General features: G+C 50.9%; 1 protein-coding gene across 2 annotated transcripts in view; it reads right to left on the bottom strand.

Moving 5' to 3' along the window:
• Positions 1-6890, bottom strand: part of RPS6KA1 (ribosomal protein S6 kinase A1) — a 43083-nt gene extending 36193 nt beyond the window's left edge. Inside the window, exon 1 of one of the 2 annotated variants that reach the window (XM_070404441.1) lies at positions 6674-6890. In XM_070404441.1, the coding sequence (XP_070260542.1) occupies positions 6674-6736 (63 nt within the window). In that variant the 5' untranslated portion in view covers positions 6737-6890. The remainder of the gene's footprint in view (positions 1-6673) is intronic. The other variant, XM_070404443.1, reaches the window with a different exon arrangement.
• Between the last annotated feature and the right edge of the window lie 7918 nt (positions 6891-14808).

Genomic DNA, 14808 nt, shown 5'->3' with positions numbered 1-14808 from the left:
TGATGCTCAACTACTGAGCCACACCAGCTGGGCTGCAAAGACTATTTACACACAGGCCTGCCCTTCCGAATAAATGGGAGTGCCAGGAGGGCAGCGATTAGGGCTCCGTGCTAACAGCTGCTCTCTTCCGAGCCCCTCCCACATGTCAGGCACTGGGCTCAGTGCCTCACACCTGTGGCATCATTAAATCCTCATGACCTGGGAGGGAAGCCCTAGCCCCATTTGGCAGAGGAAAAAACTGAGGCCAAGGGGCCTAGTAATGACACCTAAGGTCACACAACTCGTAAGTGGGGATTCAAATTCTGGTCTCTGACACCCAGGAGATGCTCAAAAGAGGTCTATTAAAGAGCAGCCCACATCCCAGGCAGGGAACTTCCTGCAGAGGGGTGGACACTGGAGTCAATCTCTGAGCAGTCCTGCCTGCTTTTTCCAGTCCCCAGACTTCACACTCAGGTGGGCATTATTCACCCTAGGGCAAGCATGTCAAACTCGTGGCCAACGGGCTGCATGCCTCGTTTATTTAAATAAACGAGTTTGACATGCTTGCCAGGCCTAGAGTATACCAAACCCAGCCCAGTCCTGTGATACAAGGTGATTACTTTTATCTGGAATTTGGGGAGCTGAATGGAGCTGTCCCCACTCTTCCTTGCACAGCAAGAGTGTGGTGAGGCAGACAGAGGCTCCTAATAGCTAGGAAGACCCAGCCGAGGGCAGGTCAGGACTTTGGAGCCAGTGGCTGGGTCCACAGGGCAGCTGTGGCTTTGCTTGGCAGCAGCAGGCACAGCTGTGTTCTGCCCATTACATAATCTCCCTGCCCCTGGAACAGCTTCCCTCCGCCGCTTCCAGGACATCCTGCCCCCTGAGCCCCTTTAATGCCCCTAATCCTCCCCAGGGCCAGTGTTCTGCAGGCCCCTCCACACGCACATACACATACATGCTGTCATCTCTCAGCAGCCTGGGGAGAAAGGCCAGGTTGATCAGGGCCCAGAGGGAGGCAGGATGCATCTGTAGCTTGAGCTCCACTTCACCCAACAGTCTAGACCAGTGATGGCGAACCTATGACACACGTGTCAGAAGTGACAAGCGAACTCATTTTTTTGGTTGATTTTTCTTTGTTAAATGGCATTTAAATATATAAAATAAATATCAAAAATATAAATCTTTGTTTTACTATGGTTGCAAATACCAAAAAATTTCTATATGTGACACGGCACCAGAGTTAAGTTAGGGTTTTTCAAAATGCTGACATGCCGACCTCAAAAGGTTCGCCATCACTGGTCTAGACTCTTGATAGAATTCCCACAGATGTCTCAACAGCCTACACACAGCTCCTTGCCCAACCTTCCCCCATTCAAACCTTCAACCTTCCTAAAACTCAGCTGTGATCACTGCACTTGAGTCATTAATTTCCTCGGGCACTCACTCACTACTTATCGAGAACCTGCTATGTATCAGGCCCCAAACCCTTCCATGTCTTCCCACTGCCGGGAGAATACAGTCCCAGCTCCCTGGCACAGCTTTCGAGGCTATCATTTCCAACTACCCAACACAAGTGATTAAAAACATGGGTTCAGGCCTGGCCAGCGTGGCTCAGTGGTTGAGTGTCGACCTATGAACCAGGAGGTCACGGTTCGATTCCCGGTCAGGGCACATGCCTGGGTTGTGGGCTCGATCCCCAGTGTGGGGCATGCAGGAGGCAGCCAATCAATGATTCTCTCTCATCATTGATGTTTCTCCCTCTCTCTTCCTCTCTGAAACCAACAAAAAATATATTTAGAAAAAAATGAAAAAGAACATGGGCTCTGGAACCTAACCTTGTGGGTTCAAATTCTGTATTCCGTACCACCTACATCACCCTGAGGTTACTTCATTTCCTAGGGCTTCAGGCCTCATCTGTGAAATGGGGACAAGAGTAATGTGCCACATCGGTGGCTGTAAGAAGCAAGCAAAATAGTCTATAAATATCTCTCCCTGGCAGGCATGTACTGGGTCCATAAATAATAGTCATCATTATTCTGAAGCTAAACTGAACGACCCGAGACCCTGGGCCGGCCAGCTTATGTCATACTGCTGAGCACTCGCATGATGGCTCACTTCTTCTACCAACAAAACCTTTCCTGCCTTGTCACTCTGGCTAATTCCCAGGCTTCTCCCAGGACTCACTTCAAATGCCATCTCTTCTGTCCACACAGCCTCGAGGGCTTTCCTCACTCCTCTGCATCCCACAGCACTGAGGAAGTTGCAGGTTAACTCAGGAAGGAGCCCTGGCTTGTCTGTCATCATATCCTTGACACCCAGCTCAAGATGCAGCACGTAATACGTCAGATCAAAGCTCAACCCAGCAGAGAGAGCAGGGAGCCCAGAATAGGCTCTATTACTCCCATTTTCCAGACAAGGCTCAGGGAGTGAAGGGACCCACTGAGGTCCCTCGGTGAGCAGGCAACGGACATGGGGCCATAACCCAAAGTCCTCTCCCAAATGAGGGAGAGGGGGAGGCAGTGGGTGTACCCAGAGGTGTGGGCTTACTGAGCAGTGACCTGGGTGCTTCAGGGGACCCACAGGCCCTGTGTGGCTGCCTCCAGTCCCAGGGTCTCTGGCCTGGGTGCATCCTCATGGAACCCCACATCTGTAAGAGCGGATACATAAAGTCTCTAGAAGGGAACGGCAGCCCTGGAGAAAAGACTAGGAGTACAAAAAAGACCACAGGTGAGCTTCCCCCTCAGAGCCAGGGTCCACACAGGGAAGACAGGGTTCATTTGTCCTGACCTGACTGCTGCATGGATGGCAGAAAGAACACAGCTCGGCAGCCACAAAGATACAGCTGCTAATCCCAGCTCTGCCAGCCACTCACTCCAACCTTGGGTCTGTCACATCATTTCTCTGGGCCTCCGTTCCTTCATCTATACCAGTGGCAGGCAAACTGCAGCTCGTGAGCCACATGCAGCTCTTTGGCCCCTTGAGTGTGGCTCTTCCACAAAATACCACGTGCGGGTGCGCACGTACAGTGCGATTGAAACTTCGTGGCCCATGCGCCGAAGTCGGTATTTTGTGGAAGAGCCACACGCAAGGGGCCAAAGAGCCGCGTGTGGCTCGCAAGATGCAGTTTGCCGACCACTGATCTATACCATGAAAGCAGGTCTGTCTTATACACAGCTGCATCCTGTTGCTTGGAATAGTACTTGTCACATGATAAGTGCTCAATAAATATTTGCTGAATGAATGAATGAATGAATGGAAGGAGACAATGATGCTGACCTTACAGAATACTGAATGAAGGACCTTGTCTAAAAGGTTTGGTACAGCTGCCCTGGCCAGGAGGCTCAGTTGGTTTAGGAGCATCGTCCTGTACATCAAAAGGTTGCGGGTTTGATTCCCGGTCAGGGCACATACCTAGGTTGTAGGTTCAGTCCCTGGTCGGGATGCATATGGGGTGGGGAAGGGGCGAGGGCAGCCAATTGATGTTTCTCTCTCACAATGATGTTTCTTTCTCTCTCTCTCAAATCAATAAAAATATATTCTTGGCCTAGCCGGTTTGGCTCAGTGGATAGAGCGTCGGCCTGCAGACTGAAGGGTCCTGGGTTCGAACCCGGTGAAGGGCACATGCCTGGGTTGTGGGCTCGATCCCCAGTGTGGGGCGTGCAGGAGGCAGCTGATTAATGATTCTCTCTCATCATTGATGTTTCTATCTCTCTCTCCTTCTCCCTTCCTCTATGAAATTAATAAAAATATATTTAAAAAATAAAAATAAAAACATATTCTGGGGTGAAGATTTTTAAAAAAAATCTGATACAGGAAGGGCCCTTCAGCTTCTTAAGAGGATGGAGATCCACCCTCCTCCCTCTTTCTCAAAGAGCACTGTTCATGGGGACAGTTGCCCAGGTCCCCCAACCGTTGTACCCCTTCCCAAGAAGTCAGAGATAGGCTCTAACAGGCAATCTTCCTTCCCACTCAAGCAGCTCTGTTTTGGGAAGAAGGGCCCAGGGCAGCGTCTGGAGAAGCCAGGCAGCAGATGGACAAAGACAGCACGTGCCCCGCAGGCAGGAAGCAGCCCCAGGAGCTGGGTTCAGAGCCCAGCATTGGCAGCTCTGCCCGATGCTGGAGGCTGGGGGCCAGATGCCAGGGCTGGCTGGCACAATACATCCTCGGCAAAGGCTGGACAGGGGCTTTTCAGGATGAGGAGAGTCTGCCAACATCCGGAGCCTCTCTCGGAGTACCTTCCACCTGAGCCAGTTTGATCCCAACCAACCCTTCCCCATCCTTGAGCCTCCCCAAACTTGAGAGACCTGGGTTCCAGTACTAACTCTGACATTAATTCATAGGCCAGTTCTTTCTGAGTTCAGTTGTCTCATATGAAAATGGGGGTAATAATCCCGACCTTGAGAAGTTGTTATGAGAATTATTTAAATATGAGAATTAATTATGAAGCAGGGTGGGCGGCACACAGTAAAGCTCTGTAGATGGCAAGGCTGGGCCCGGGGACAAGGTTACTTCTTTCGGCAAAGTCAGGGAAGGCCCAGGCAGAATCCTCCCCACACTTCCAATGAGTTTGCTCCACCTGGGCCACACCCTGAGCCAGGCCCTGCCTCCCAGCAGCCCATTTTCAGCAGCGTCATTGGGAGGGCAGGGCAGTCCAGATCCCAGGCCTCTACCAAATGCTCCCACCAGCCCCTTGTCTATCTCCTGCCCGGCCAGGAGCCAGAGGCAGTGCCTATACCTGCAGGTCAGGCTGCTGTATCGCTTACATGTCACCTGGGCTAAGAACAGGGAGGCCCTGTTCTCCGGTGAGAACAGCCCAACCCATGCCCTGGCTGCCCCATGGCTCCTGTTACCCAAACAATAACATCCATTTGCCTGGCACCTCCATGGAGCAGGGGAGGGGGAGAATGGGCAGCAGTACCCAGGGCTCTGCACCCAGGAAGCAGAAGCAAACACCCAGCCCTGGCCACTGAAGAAACAGGAGGCCCAGAGAGGCTAAGGACTGACTAAGGGTCACACAGCATTTCCAAGGTAAAGCTCCTGGAGAAATCATTTCCCCACCCCCCACCCACTTCCTGCCCCAATCCCAGGAACTAAGCCAGTTTTCTCCTTCCACAGAGTTCACATGCAGTAGGTACTCAAAACTGAGTTGAGTTTCCTATTAAAAACCTGGCCCCCTGATTAAGCTGGCCCCTGCCCCAGGATTCCCTAAGGGAAGCAGGAAGTTTGTGCCCTGGACTGCGAATCGGGCTCCTAGGTGTCTGCCCTCCCTATCTCCAAGGTAAGTCCTCGGGTTAAGTTCCTCCCTGGCCTCTCCCAATCTACCACCTCTAGAGAGGCCGAGGTTACAGGGGGGTGGAATCCACCTCAGAGCGCCCTCCCCAGACCCTAGTGACCCAGTCCTGGGGTAGGGGGGAAGGAGTAATAGGGGATGCAGAGGGCAGTGTAAGGTGAGTCAGCGAGAGAGAACTTCCAAGAGCATGCAGGGCCTGTAAAAACCCTGTGGCAGGGATCCCAGAGCAATTTACTCCAAATTGCGCCTTCAGGTTGCTTACCTAATCCTGCCTCACCCACCCTCCAACAGCCAGTGTCAGCCATGACCATCCCTTTAAAGGGGCAGCACACCTTGGATGCTAGGGACCAAGGGTTCTCACTCTATCTCAACCTGTGACCCTGAGAGACAGGGCCCTTGGCGGCTGCCCCAGGTAAGAGAGGGCAGGGAAGGGAACCTAGGCAGGGGGAATCGCCTCGGCTCCCGGGCTCAGTGAGGTCTTCTCACCCTCCCTTCACATCCCCCCACCTCCTTCCGAAAGGAAGTATCACCAGCCTCTCAACTTGAGGCTGCAGAGAAAATTTCCTTGACCTGTTGGTTCAGGGGCTTGACCTTGACCCTAGGGTCAAAGGGCACAGGAAGAGCTGGCCTCCTGCATGCTTAGGGCCTGGCACCACAGAATCCTCAGAGCAGGGCAGGAGCTGCTTCTGGGAGAGGCTAGGCTGGCAGAGGCCAAACTCTCCACGGGCCCAGGGGCCCAGGGACCCTGCCCATGGGAGGGGGCACCAGAGGGCAGCAGGCACCAAGGTCCTCCCCTCTCCAGGAATAATCTTCACAAGGTCGAAGAGCTTTTTCCACTCTCTTCTCCACAATCTGGGGCAGGGGACGCGGGTGTCCTCTGGCCCTAGCCTCGGGGCAAAGAAAACCAAGAGTTTCAGTCCCAGACCAGCGGTGTCACCTCACATCCCATAACTGCCAAGGGTCAAGAGGGACAATCCTGCTAGGGTCCGCAGCGGAGAAGCGGGGAGGGGGAGGGCGCTGGGAGACGTCAAGGAGAAGTGGGGGGCGGAGGGGGCCATGATCCTTGTCTCATAGAATCCCAGACATCAGGCACCCCGGCCCTGCCCGTCTGCGCTAATGGAGGAAGCCCCGACAGCTCCCGGCATGGGTCCTAGGTGTGCGGTGCGAGGGAGGCCAGGGCTCAGCGCCCCACCGGATCCCCTCTCTGGCGCTTGGCGGAACTGTCCTTCTCTTGCACACACCCGAGGCAGAGGGGGGTGGAGCCGAAGAAGGGGCAAGGGATCGGAGGGCACTCGCGCCCTCGCGGGCACCCGCCACACTGCAGAGGCGCCGCGAGCTGCCCCGCCTCTGCGGGGACCCGGGATCGTCGGCCGCCAGCGCCGGTTCCCCACCCGGCTCACTCACCTCCGGGTCCAGCGGCACCAGCTCCATGAGCGGCCAGGGCTCGTTGAGCTGAGCGAGCGGCATCGCGCCGCCGCCAGGCCGCTCGCGCTCCTCCGGCGGCCCTGGCCACGCCGCCTCCGGGGTCCGGGGTCCCCGACTCTGAGCCCCTGCGCCCCCGCCCCGAGACCCTCGCGCTCCGGCAGGGCCGTCCGCGCCGCCGCCGCCGCCGCGGCACTCGCACTTCGGCTCCCTCCGTCACCCGGCGCCGCCGCGTCCATTGGCTACCTGCGCGAGGGGCGGGGCCGGAGAAGCCCCGCCCCCGCGGGCGGCATTCCCGGCGCGGACCCCCGCCCCGGCCGTGCGGGGCGCGCTGGCCCCGCCTCCACTGCGAGCCCCTGCCTGGCGTTCCGCTCCGCCTGGAAGAAGCCTCCAGGCTCCTCCCTCCCAAACCTCGTCCCACCCCCCTAACCCCCAACAAGCCTCCCTCCCGCACCCGCTCTGGCCCCGCCAGGTCCACGGCTGTCTCCCCGACTCACCTTGTTCAGAATCTCTAGATGTTCCTTCGCCTTACAGGGGGATTCCCTCCTGTTTCCCACCCCCACCGCTCCCCACGCACACGCACACAGAAAGCCCGGGGCCTGACCCTGGCAGAAGCTGGAAAGGAGCCTGGGCCCAAGTCCCATGAGCACCCCCACCCCCCTCAGGAGGCCCTAGGGATTCCCCCTCCGGAAGTCAACATTGGATCCCCTGGGGATCTCAGCGATCCAACTCCAGGTAAGTTCCAACACCATCACCACCATCAGAACCCACAGTGCCCCAGAGTGATTTCTTAATACACATTTTTTGCAATCTGTACTGGAGGGGTGAGGGGTTCATTTCAAGCCCAGTCTCCCTAGAATCTCTCCAGTTGTAGGCCCAGATCTGGGCTGGTTTGAAGTCGCTCCCGCTCTGAGGACACGGACCAGGCTTCCACAATGGACCTAGACCGACACTTGGGCTGCACTTGGACTAAAAGGCCAGGAAGGATTCCTCCAGGCGAGATTCAGCCTCCATCTAAAGAAGTGTTAGGGGCCCAGGTGTGGTGAGAATTACTCACATGCAGGCTAGTGGAGGGATGAGCTTGCAGGTTCATGGGTCAGGGAAGAATGGCTATTTACTTGCAAAACTGTTCTAAGGGAATGGAAAAGATTGTTTATCAAAAGCTTCTGTGGCCCTGGCTGGTGTGGCTCTGTTGGTTGGGCAACCATCATACTGTACACCAAAAGGTTTCAGGTTCTATTCAGATCAGGGCACATGCCTGGGTTGCCAGCAGCCAATTGATGTTTTGCTCTCACACTGATGTTTCTCTCTCTCTCTTCTTCTCCCCATCACCCTCTCCCTCACTCTCTAAAAATCAACTTAAAAAATCTTTTTTAAAAAGCCTTCTAAAAAAAAAAAAACTTTCTATGAACTAGCCTCCACCAAACTGTGATTTCCTTGAATCCTCTCCACCACCTAGTTGACAGCCTCAGAAAGATGAAATGACTTGCCCAAAGTTACACAGCAAGTCAAGAACAGAGTAAGATTTTCAAAAATCAAAGTGGATGAGAATTTCTCCCAAATCCAGAGCTCTCCTTATTCCTTGTTCCCAGGGTAGCACCTCAGCTACTGAAGTGAATTGAGTTTTTAGCAAAAAAGCTTTAGGAACCCAACAAATCTGAATTTGAATCCCAGGTCTGCTACCTCCTTAACATTGGGAAACTTGTCTTATGTCTCTAAACCTCAGTTTCCTTATCTGTAAAAGGGAAATTATAATCCCAAACGTTCAGGAATATGCTAAGGGCTAAATTCATTTTAATTCAATAAAGATTAATGGCTACATATTACATGCCAGGCCCTCTTCCTGAGCAGGTATTGTAAATCAGGCCCACTTCTAGATGCTGACGATATAGCAATAAACAAAACAAAGCCCCTGCACTCATGGAGTTTACATTCAGTCTGGTGTGATTAAATAATTACAGCTAACACTAACATAGCATTTACTATGGACTAGTCACTGTTCTAAGCACTTAACCTGTATAACCTCACTTAATCGTCACATCATTATGAGGTTGGTCCTGTTATTATCTCCAGTGTACAGAAGAAGAAACAGAGAAGTCAATCATCTCATTCTCTGGGGATCTTCGAGGTTACACAGCTGGAAAATGGCAGAGCTGAAAGACAATCCTGGGCCCAAACTTTGTTCTCTAGTTCACTCACTCTACACCTCTCTGATGAGAAAAGCAAGATCTAAACTGGAGGCAGCCAGGACTAGAGTTGGCAGCCATTATTACCATTGGTGTTGGTACCACCCAGTTCATTGATACCCCTGAAGTTCAAATTTAACTGGGTGTTCTGTTTCGATTCACTGAATCTAGTAGTCCTACTCAGGGCTCAGAACAGATTGCAGACAGATGCCAAATATCTGGCTGCAAGCCAGATTGAAATTAGATTTAGGAAAAGACACAGAGACACAGAGATTGAGGGCAAATGACTCTCCTAGGGAGATAGGATGGATGAGTGGGAGTGGAGGAAGTGAGGGGCAAGCAGGAGTGATTTTGCCTTTAGTCTGGCCCTTTCCTGGGGCCCCTCACCCTCTCTTTCCCTTCTCACAGGAAAGGATTTTCTACCATCTCAACTTAAGGACTGAGTAGTGATAGTGCTTTCCTATGCATGTTTTACTTCCTGTATCCCCTTTCCCAAGGGCATTGGAAAGACAGTGGGTCATGCTGGAAAAGGAGGTTCAGAGCACACCTGGGGAGCTTGGGCAGGTCAGCTTGCCCATAAGTGTTGCAGGGAGAGCAGTCACTCAATAGAGAGCTGTAGAAACCAAACCACAGTTTGCAATGTGCTGATCCTGAAGTCTGAACTCACAGTTTTCTCTATTTCTTTCTAGGCTACAACCACAGGACCTTTGCACATGCTGTTCCTTATACTTGAAACTATCTTCCCTCTTCCTCAGGCCAGTTTATCTCCACAATCACTTCCCCTACCTCCCTGTTATACACATTCATAGCAATGGATACTTCTCTTTAGCATTTCTTAAGATTGTACTTTTATGTGTTTTTATGTGATTTGATTAACATCTGGCTCTTTAATTAGACAGTAAGCTCTCAGAGGGCAGCAGTCATGTTTTCTTGACTCTTCATTGTTTTCCAGACACCTGGCACATTGTAGGAACTCAAAAAAGCTAAGTGAAATGTCCAACATCACCTAGCTATGAAATTGCAAATCTAGGACTGAGACCCAGGCATTTTAACCCCATGCTCTGAAATACTACCCTGAGTAGTTGATAAATTCTAGCTATTATTTTTTTTTAATTTTTTATTTTTATTTTATTGATTTCAGAGAGGAAGGGAGAAGGAGAGAGATAGAAACATCAGTGATGAGAGAAATCATTGATTGGCTGCCTCCTGCACACCCCACACTGGGGATTGAGGCCACAACCTGGGCATGTGCCCCTGGCCAGAATCGAACTGGGGACCCTTCAGTCCAAAGGCTGACACTGTACCCACTGAGCCAAACCGGCTAGGGCCTTGGTCGGCAAACTGCGGCTCGCGAGCCACATGCAGCTCTTTGGCCCCTTGAGTGTGGCTCTTCCTAAGCCTTAGGAGTACCTTAATTAAGTTAATAACAATGTACCTACCTATATAGTTTAAGTTTTAAAAATTTGGCTCTCAAAAGAAATTTCAATCGTTGTACTGTTGATATTTGGCTCTGTTGACTAATGAGTTTGCCGACCACTGGGCTAGGGCAACTATTATTATCTATACTAATAAAAGGGTAATATGCTAATTAGACTGGACGTCCTTCCAGACAAGGCCATGGTGGCGGGGCCAAGGCAGAGGCAGTTAGGGGTGATCAGGGCGGCAGGGGAGAGCAGTTAGGGTGATCAGGCTGGCAGGGGAGAGCAGTTAGGGGTGATCAGGCCAGAAGTGGGGGGGGCAGTTGGGGGCAATCAGGCCAGCAAGCAGAGTGGTTAGGGGCGATCAGGCAGGCAGGCAGGTGAGTGGTTAGGAGCCAGCTGTCCGGGATTGCGAGAGGGTGCAGGCCAGGCTGAGGGACACCATCCCCCCAACCCCGATGCACGAATTTCGTGCATCGGGCCACTAGTTATTAATAATGGGGTTAGAATGGGCTCTTCTGGGCAGTCACTTGAGGTGTTTGTTAAATGAGTGACTCATGAGTGTAAAAGGGCTTTGCTGGACACAAATGAGATTATTATTCTGTATCCTGTTGAAGACATCCTGGCACAGAGCAGGGGGATGTACTGACAGTGGCTAAGGGCTGGGCTTTGGGTCCCTCTACTGCAGTCTGAGCATGTGCTTACAATAATGTTCAAGCGCACATGTTCCTGGGGAAAAGGTCTGACATTATTATTATTTTAAAATATTTTTTATTGATTTCAGAGAGGGAGAGAGAGATAGAAACATCAATGATGAGAGGGAATCATTGATCGGCTGCCTCCTGCATGCCCCCTCCTGGGGATCAAGCCCGCAACCCTGGCATATGCCCTTGACCGGAGTCAAACCCGGGACCCTTCAGTCTGCAGGCCAGTGCTCTATCCACTGAGCCAAACCGGCTACTCTTTCTTGATCTTTCATGTAGAGGAGGGTCTTGGCACATGTGTCTCCTGCAGCAGGTGGAACAAGATGAGGGGAATAATCATAATGGTAGTTACCTTTCACAAGTAATTTGGCTAAGTACTTAAATAATAATCATCATCACTAACTATGAGGGCTTATTGAGAGAGAACTATGTGACCTGCCTGGGGCTGAGTGTTTTACAAGCAAGAGCTCAGCAAATCATCCCAACAATATCATGAGACAAATTACTGTTCCCATTTTCCAGATGAGAAAACTGAGGCTCCAAGATGGGTGGGATTGCCTATGATCAGACAGCTAGTAAGTATTGCAGCTGGGATGAAAACCCAGTTCTCTCAGACTCAATCACTTCACTACAAGGGGAGCCCAGAAGGGGGTGCAGGGGTACTCAGTTTACAGACAGTGGGTAGTGGTAAATAGGTGAGGGGGTGGAGTCTCTTGTTTGCCTCATCCAGGTCTGAGGGATGGAGGTGACAGCACTCCCTTGCTTAAAACCCTCCTGTGGCTCCCCCATCACACTTCAAACAAAAGCCAAAGACTTTGCCAGCCTGCAAAGCCCCACAGGACCTGGTCCCCTGCTCCTTCTGGCATCTCCTCTCCTACCACTCACTCAGTGCCCTGGGCAACCAGGCATTCTTGCTGCTCATTGACATGCCAGGTACCTCTCACCTCAGGCTTCTGCTCCTGCTGTGCCCTCCACCTGGAACATTCTTTTTTCCAACTCTCATGAGAGCTCACTTTCTCACTTCATTCACTTCTCAAATTCACACCTCTTGAGAAAGGACCGACCCTATCTAAAATAGTTCCCCATTAATGGTATTACTTACGTCATCTTCTTTTCACGGCAAGCCTCTTTACCAGCAGTCATACCATATATTTACCTGTTTATTGTTTGTTCCTCCCACTAGAACAAAGTTCCATGAAGCAGGACTTAACATATTTTGTTTACGGCTGTATTCTTGGATACATCTGACATATTTCAAGCCCACAATATATACACTAGTACTTGTGAATGGAGCCACACCAGCCTGGGCTCTCATTCTGGCTCTGCCACTCCCTAGCTGTGTGACTCTGAGCATTTTTGTTAGTCTCTCCGAGAATCTGTAAAATAGGGATGGTTATGGGCACAGTCATTTCTTAGTATCTGCAGAGGATTGGTTCTGGGACCCCCACAGATACCCAAACCTGCAGCTTCTCAAGTCCCTTAGACAAAATAGGGTAGTTTTCGCATATACCTTACTATATAAATATATAAAGTATACTCCTGTATACTTTAACTAATTTCTAGATTACTTATAATACCTAATAAAATATAAATAGTTGTCATACTGTATTGTTTAGGAATTCAGTACAGATGCAACCATTGGTAGGCCTAACTACATGGTACACTCAGCAACAATGTAACATCCCCCCCCCCCAAATATTTCTTTTTTGTTTGTTTGTTTTTGTTAAGCCTCACCCAAGGATATTTTTTCTGTTGATTTTTTTAAAAATATATTTTATTGATTTTTTTACAGAGAGGAAGGGAGAGGGATAGAGAGTTAGAAATATCGATGAGAGCCGAAACCGGTTTGGCTCAGTGGATGGAGCGTCGGCCTGCGGACTGAAGGGTCCCAGGTTCGATTCCGGTCAAGGGCATGTACCTTGGTTGCGGGCACATCCCCAGTGGGAGATGTGCAGGAGGCAGCTGGTCGATGTTTCTCTCTCATCGATGTTTCTAACTCTCTAGCTCTCTCCCTTCCTCTCTGTAAAAAAATCAATAAAATATATAAAAAAAGAAATTTAAAAAAAAGAAAAAAAAAAGAAATATCGATGAGAGAGAAACATCAATCAGCTGCCTCCTGCACACCCCCCACTGACGCTCTATCCACTGAGCCAAACCAGTCAGGCTCTGTTGATTTTTAGAGAGAGTGGAAAGGAGGGGGAGAGACAGAGAGAGAGAAACATGACCAAGGCTGTGGATTGAGCCTGCAACCGAGGTATGTGCCCTTGACCAGAATTGAACCCACAACCCTTCAATACTCAGGCTGACACTCTAACCACTGAGCAAAGCTGGCTAGGACCCTCCCCTCCCCAAATTTTTTTGATTCACAGTTGGTTGAGTCCACTGATACAGAACTCATGGATATGGAGGACCGACTGCATTAAGTGAGATTGGGCAATAAAATATCTGTGTGGTGCCCTAGCCGGTTTGGCTCAGTGGATAGAGAGTTGGCCTGCGGATGAAATAGTCCCAGGTTCGATTCTGGCCAAGGGCACGTGCCTGGGTTGCGGGCATGATCCCCCCACCCCAAGTAGGGGGCGTGCAGGAGACAGCCAATCAATGATTCTCTCATCATTGATGTTTCTCTCTCTCTCTCTCTCTCTCTCTCTCTCCCTTCCTCTCTATAAAAAATCAATAAAATATATATATTTTTAAATGAAACCAATAAAAAAAATATCTGTGTGGTATCTGGCACATGGTAGGTGCTCAATAGAAATGGTAGGTAACAATCATAGGCTCTCTCCCTTCCCTCCAAATTCTTCCCTCGGCAAAGGATGGGGAGGGCTGCAGACTGGAGCTTGGAGAGTTCACTGGGAAGGGTCTCCATTGTTGGGGGATGACGATGTGAGAAGGAACTCCCATGACTGTGGTCACAAGGCTGGTAAAGAATGAGCCAAAGATGAAGCAGTGAGGAGGAACGGGAGCACACAGGTGGGACAGTCCCAGGCCTGCTGGAGAACTGACCAGCGGGCTGCTCCACTGACCTGGAGCCTGGGGGTGAGGCAGAAGCTTGTTGCTACTGGTTAGAGAGGATGGGAGGTGGCCATAGAGGTGGGTACAGTAGCAGCAAGAGAAGGGAATGGAATTGCAGGTAGAGGGACAGAAGAGGAAGCAGTTGGTCATCAATAGACACTGGCTATGTGCCAGGCACTATTCTGGGCACTGGGGATACAGCAGGGGAGTAGACAGAGAGGGTTTCTGTTCTCTAGGATGGCGGGGGGGAGGGCAGGGGGGGTGTGAACTGTGGCCTGTGGGCCAAATCTGGGCTATTATTTTTGTACGCCTGTGAGTTAAGAATGGTTTTTACATCTTTAAATGACTGGGGGCGGGGGGGATCAAAAGAAGACTATTTCATGATGTGCAAATTATATGAAATTCAAATTTCAGTATCCATAAATAAAGTTTTATTGGAACACAGCCATGCTCCGCTTACGTATGGTCTAGGGCTGCTTTCACACTCCAACAGCCGAGTTGAGTAGTAGCAACAGAGACCATATGGTCTGGAAAGCCTAAAGTGTTTACTAGCTGGCTTTTTAGAAAAAAAACTTGTCAACCCCTGCTCTAGGAACTTACATTCTCTTTGGGGAGACAGTAAACAAGCAGATAAGTGAATTTCAGGGTGCTTCTGAGGACAAGTGCCAGGTGGCACCAGCATTTCCTCACACCCTGCTTCTGCCTGAGCCACCTTCCCTTAGAAAGGAAGTGCTCCATCCAGGTGGGTAAAGTACAGCAGCAGAGGAGCTGGGGGCATTGTGATCAGCCCCCTGCCT

The sequence above is a fragment of the Myotis yumanensis genome, unplaced genomic scaffold (genome assembly GCF_028538775.1).
Source record: "Myotis yumanensis isolate MYYU_CA2020_CCGP unplaced genomic scaffold, mMyoYum1.0.hap1 SCAF_2, whole genome shotgun sequence".
Lineage (NCBI taxonomy): Eukaryota > Metazoa > Chordata > Mammalia > Chiroptera > Vespertilionidae > Myotis > Myotis yumanensis.
This window is presented reverse-complemented; position numbering and strand designations above follow the sequence as displayed.